Source organism: Passer domesticus, chromosome 7 (genome assembly GCF_036417665.1).
Source record: "Passer domesticus isolate bPasDom1 chromosome 7, bPasDom1.hap1, whole genome shotgun sequence".
NCBI classification, from domain to species: domain Eukaryota; kingdom Metazoa; phylum Chordata; class Aves; order Passeriformes; family Passeridae; genus Passer; species Passer domesticus.
In genome coordinates, this window is record NC_087480.1 from 36,054,587 (window position 1) to 36,060,586 (window position 6,000).

The 6,000-nt window shown below is 56.7% G+C and overlaps 1 protein-coding gene across 1 annotated transcript in view; it reads right to left on the reverse strand.

Moving 5' to 3' along the window:
• The window catches only part of PAPPA2 (pappalysin 2), an 87,294-nt gene extending 86,812 nt beyond the window's left edge, over positions 1-482 (reverse strand). Inside the window, exon 1 of the mRNA XM_064427716.1 lies at positions 23-482. Coding sequence (XP_064283786.1) covers positions 23-482 — 460 coding nt within the window. The remainder of the gene's footprint in view (positions 1-22) is intronic.
• Between the last annotated feature and the right edge of the window lie 5,518 nt (positions 483-6,000).

The following is a 6,000-nucleotide window of genomic DNA, read 5'->3' on the forward strand; positions in this document are numbered from 1 at the left end:
ATCCCTCCCTGCCGGGGTTTACCTGCGATGATGGCCGGGTTGTTCTGTCCGCCCTCCGCCTTCACCCAGAGCTCCAGAGTGAACTCCTCCCGCGGGACTGCGGGCAGCGCCTCCGCCCGCGCCGCCAGCTGCTCCCGGCCGCCCGAGAAGTACAGGGCGGGCAGCGGCCGCTCCCGAGCCGGCTCCGGCACCTGCGGCTCCCGGCCCCGCCGCCTCTGCCCCCGGCCCCGGCCGTCCGCCTCGCCCTCCGGCTCTTCTCCTCCTCCCCAGGCTCCCCGCGGTCTCCGGCCCCGCGGGGATGCGGCTCGGAGCGCGCCGTGCGCGGCGGGACCCGGCGGGTACAGCCCGTGCGGGAGATGCGCGGGGGCGGCGCGGCGGCTCGGAGCCTCCATCCCGCAGCCCGGCACCGCCGCGGGCTCCCCGCGGGCCAGGCTGAGCGCCGCCAGCAGCAGCGCGGCCAGGGGGGCTCCGCCGCGCAGCATCCTCCTTGGGAACGAAGTTTGGGGGCTCTGGGAGGTGCGGGGCGAGGGGCCGCGGGGGAAATGGGGTGCTCGGGGGAGCGGCAGCGCCGGGGCACGGTCCCCCGCCCCCCGCCGCAGCCGCTGCCCCCAACTTTTCCCCGGCACCGCTCTCCTCCCTTCTGCTCCTGCGGGAGGAGGAGGAGGAGGAGGAAGAGGAGGAGGAGGAGGAAGGCGAGAGCAGCGCGGCGGGGACCCCCTGTCTGGCTGCAGCCGGGGCTGCCGGGGCACGGCGGACCCTGCGCGGCTCTCGGCGCTGCCCGGCTCTGCCTGCGGGAGCGGGGGATGCGTTAGTCGCCCTTATCTAGAAAGCCCCGAGGCGCTCCGCTCCCCACCCCCACCTCGAGGAGGGGTGTGGAGGGGGGGCTGCCCTTATTTAAAGATGATTATGTCCAATCTAATAAACCCCGAGCGGAGCATCGCCCTCCCTTCCCTCCGCCCTCCCGGGCGCTGCCCAGGATGCTGGCGGGGAGGGGATGCGGAGGAGACACAGCCCTCCTCACCCCCTTCCCGCCCTCGGGGTTTTGGGACAGCACCTGCCCTGTCCCTGCCCGTGTTTTCTCCTGTTGTAGTTCCCACCTCGCCTCCATTCTCCATCTCCATCACCTAGAACAGAAGCTGAGAGGAGGGGACGCCCTCCCTCAGCCCTGCCCCAGGCGAGGTGAGAGGTTTTCTTGGACTCGGGGTCCCTCCTCGGCAAGAGATTTTTCTGCTTTTCCTTGCTTTTTTTTTTTTTTTTTTCCTTTCCCAAACAATGACACGTGCAGAAAGGTGGGGTGGAGGTGCCTTATCTCAGCAAAACACATCCAAAAGCCAAAAAAAAAACCCCTATGAATGCACCAAGGGAGTGGGGAGCAGTGTGAAAAGCATCTCACCCACCCTCTGCCAGAGCACCAGCGCTGCTAGGGAGAGTTTCTCAAAGCATACAGGTGAGAAAACAACCCCCCAAAGTTTCCTCTTGGTTCCCAAGACTCCCTCACACCAGCACATGGCATAGGAGACGAGGAAAACTTCATCAAGGAGATCCAGTGAGATGAGAAGCTTTTTCATGCTTCCGTTTCATTACTACTATTATTATTTTATATATTATTTTTTTCTCTCCCAAACACTATCTGTGGCGGTCAGTCTGAAGCAGGGTTGCCAGCGAAAGCTGGGAGGCCCATTCCAGGGTACAGGCTTTCAAACCAGCAAGGCAGGAGGGAAGGGATTTAAGAATAAACGGCAGGAGCTGGCTGAGTGGGGCTGGGGTTGGGCGGGTTTTTTGTCTTCTCAAGGTGGGAGGGTGATGGGAATAAGGGTGGGGGACTGGTGCCCTTAGTCAGGGGGAGATAGAAAAACACAGTGCTGGAAAATCTGAGGGTTAGGAGGGGTGAGCACAGCACATCTCCTGCTGCCCGGGAAGGAGGAAGGTGGGTGTGAGCACACACAGAGGTGAGGGCTGGGCTGGCGGGGTGTGAAGAGGAAGGGAGGACACAAGGGAGCCAACAAGGCCAGGCAGAGCAAGGATGGCTCATGCAAAGTTGCTCAAGCAACTCCCGAGGACATGTGTGGCGTGAACCACATCCAAGCACAACACCAACACCCATTGCTTGCAGGGAGCTGGTGAGAAGAGGTCTGCAGCTCTCTTGCCTGCACCCAGTGCCCATCCACTGGCAGTGGGGGCACAGAGACAACCCTGCTCAGGGCCTGGCACTGGTGAGGTGGCCCAGCAAGTGTTGTCCTGGGGCCAATGCCAGCGAGGGCTGCTTACAGTGTGTATTCATTCAGGAATGAAGCAGGCTCCTGATAGCTCTGTCTACCAGGGCCTGATAAGAGAAGATCCCACGGGATGGCTAATTTTGAGTGGTGGTGACCTTATTAAGAGGCTGTTTATCATCTTGCCACAGAACATTCTTCCCCAGGTACTCCAGAGAAGCAAGACCCTCAGCTGCCATCCAAGAGGTTCAGCAGCACTGCCTCCTCAGGGACAGCCTAGCTGGGATGAATCCAGCATCAAGGCAACAAAACTCTCCAGAAGTGCACCCAGGCAGAGACTCTATATATAGGCTCTGGCCTGGGCTAAGCTGCTCCCTTGACAGAATAACACCCACAAACAAAATAGCTCCGCTATCTGCAGGGTTAGGATGCACCAGGAGCTGCAGAGCCCACCAGGGAGCCCACTTCCTGGGGGCAAGATGGGCTGCAGCAGAGGAAGGCTCCCTGCCATGCCAAATCCTGTCTTCTCCTGCTCTGCCTGTCCAAGCCTGAGTCTGTCCAGATTTAGGAACCACTGGAGCAGGAAGCTGAGACTATGAATCATTATCCCGTGTTGGCTCCTGAGCACTCTCCACCCAGGCAGGTTCCCCTGGCAATACCTGCCAAATGTGGGGCTGGTGAGGATGAGGATGGCAGGACAGTGGGGGCACAGCATTGGGCTGGCTCAGTGTCTGGGGAAGAGACACGAGGGGATGCTGTTCCCATCCCAGCACTACTGTGGGCTACACAGTAAATCCCTGTCATTTGGATAATTTGTTAGTAATTTGCTTTAAAAACCAAAACCAAAACAAAACCAAAACAAAAACCCAACAAAACCAAAACAAACAAAAAACCCCACAATTAACTGATCACGGAGATGATTTTGCTGCCTGTGGACCTGTGAAGAGAAGACTGGTCCTGTGGATAAGGTGGGGATTCCAGGGTGAGTGACTAGTGGCAACGTGCCCTCAGCATGTTTTCTGGCTCTCGGGGAAGCAGAGTGGGCATCTGTTAGACATCCCAGCTCAGAGCCAGGCCATCTTGGCTAAGGAATGCAACAAGCCTGGCATCTTCCATGGAGAAGATCCTCGCAGGCAGGGTGCCACTGCAGTTCAAATCTGCTAAGGATGTTCAGGAGCAAGTAAAAGGATGCTGGGTGGGAGGAAGGAGGAGGGCAGAGGGGTGTCAGAGGGTCACTGTGCCTGGTTATTCCTCAACCCTTCCCCACTTGTTGTCCTTCCTGGCATGTCCCTGTTCTTTGGACCCTCTGGGCTGTCAGTGGCTGCAGTCAGGGTTATTTGGGGTGGAGATTGGATAAGACAGGCTGATGAGGCTGGGAAGGAGCAGGGAGCCAGGAGCCTCTGGAAGGAAGCAGGGGAAGAGGGGAGCCCCATCAAAGTGAGATGCTGAGTGAGGGCTCTGGGATGGTTCCAGCACAGGAGTGAGGTACCCAGGGCTGGTTCAGCGCACACTGGGGGAAGGTGAGGGGCAGCTGTGGGGTGCCCTATAGCAGGAATGGACAAGATGACCTTTAAAGGACCCTTCCAGCCCAAACTATTCTAGGATTCTAGGATTTAGCTGGAGCAGAGGCTGAGCCTTGCTTTTCCCCACGCCTGTCAGAAACCATCAACAAAAGCCTTCCTCTCCCTCCTCTCCTCCTCGGAAAACCACCAGTGATCTTGACATGGGAATAAAGGCTCTGGGAGAATCCAGCTTTTTTGTTCACGGCCAGGCAGCCAAATCCCGCAAGCCTGAGACAGCAAGCCTCAGCAATCAAAGCCACGAGCAGCAGCCGACCCCGCTCAGGGCACAGCCCCAGCCCTCCCTCCTCTCCCTCCCCAGCCCTCCTGCTTTTCCCAAGCAGATTAGGAGCCTGTTCAAACACTCAGGACCCCCGGAGGTCAGAGACGCTGGCCTCCCGCACCAGAGGTTTGTTTGGGAACTCGCTGAGTTTCCTGCTTCTGGTAGGTCTGGAGATAAGCCCTCGTGTGCAGCCACCGTCTGCTGCCAGTGCCGGTAGGAGTCCACAGTCGCACACCGAAAGTCCAGCAGCAAAAGCTCCAGAGCCATACAACCAAAGGATCACAGAACGGTTTGGATTGGGAGACTGTAAAGATCATTTAGTTCCACTCTCTTGCCATGGGCAGGGACACCTTCTACTATCCCAAGTTGCTCCAAGCCCTGCCTGACCTGGTCTTGGACACTTCCAGGGATCCAGGGGCAGCCACAGCTTCTCTGGGCACCCTGTGCCAGGGCCTCCCCACACTCACAGGGAAGAATTTCTTCCTAATACCTAAATCAAAACCTACTCTCTTTCACTTAAAAGTAATCTCCCTTGTCCTGTCACTAGATACCCTTGTCAAAATTCCTGTCCCCTGTGTGGTTGTGCCTTGCAGATGGACACATCTTGTAAGGGATGAGAGTCAATCACAGAGACCTCCCACGGGCACTCCCCTGGATTCTCCACAGCCTGGGAGGCTGGGTTCCCCTCACCCTGCAACACCCTGTAAGGTTTCCCTGTGCTGTTCAGTCTCATGAGTTTGGTGACAGCAATTTCTCTGCTGAATTCAGCTGTACCTGCCTCAAGGCTTTGACGAGCCACAAACATGACCTCAAGCCCTTTGGCAATGAAGCCAAGGAATGAATTTAAATAACAGCAAAGGATATGTCTGCTGCCTCTTCCTCACACCTCACACCTGCCTCCTCCCCTGTGCTCCAAGCCACACAGCCTGTGGATTGCCCAGGGTGGCAGGAATGCAGGGAGTCCATGGAGGAAGCCAACTAGCCAGGCCATCATTGGGGCATCAGCTGAGGGGCTTGGAGCTGGTTCATTGCATCACCATCAGCTGCAGCTATTTCAGAGCAGCCTTGGACATCATGCTGGAGCCCTGAGCTGCAGCAGAGCTGTGCTTTGGATGGTTGTTGCAAGCTTCCAGTAAAAACCATTTGCTTCCAGCTGGGAGGTGAGGATGGTGAAGATGCTCAGCAATTCATTCACATCTCTGCATAGGGAAGACATTCCCTACACAACAGCTTCCAAGGATCTTCCTGCATCCTGAAGTTTTACACTTCACCAAGAACTTGTGCTAAATTAAGATCTGCTAGAGAACAGGGCATGACCTTTGCCAGACAGGGTGTCTCAGATATTGAAAATTTTTTCAACTGCTGACAAAAGGCAGGGACTTATCTGCCTTTATGTAATGTGGCTCTTCTAGCAGCCAAGGAGGAAAAGCATACATGAAAAAGCAGGGGGAAAATGGAATCTAGCTTCTCACTTCCATTCTGCTGCTGTTGTTGGGGAGTTTCAGCCCCATAGAGTCAGGATAGCCCAAGTACAGCTCTATCCCAGCTCAGTGGGAACTGCTTGCCAAGGGATGCCACACAGCTCCTATGCCTGCAGCAGAGGCAGGATCCCAGAGGAGCTGTGCAGGCTCCAAAGGGAGAAGCATGTTGGTACAAACACAGCAGGGACCACTCAGACTTTCAAAATCCCACCCCAGCAGAGCCGAATCTGCTGGCAGGAGCTCTAGTAGAGCACTACTACACTCAAGGCAGCCGTGGTGGCCAGGTGGAATAATGATCCAATCCTGCTGCATTTTCATTGCCTGTGTGCCCACACAAACATCTGCTTGTTAATCCCTGTTGGAAATGCTGCTCACATGATAACATCACTTCCTTAATCGAGCACGACTTCCCTTGCAGGAGGGTCAGAGTAATCACCTGTACAAAGCTCCACCATCTCCTGATA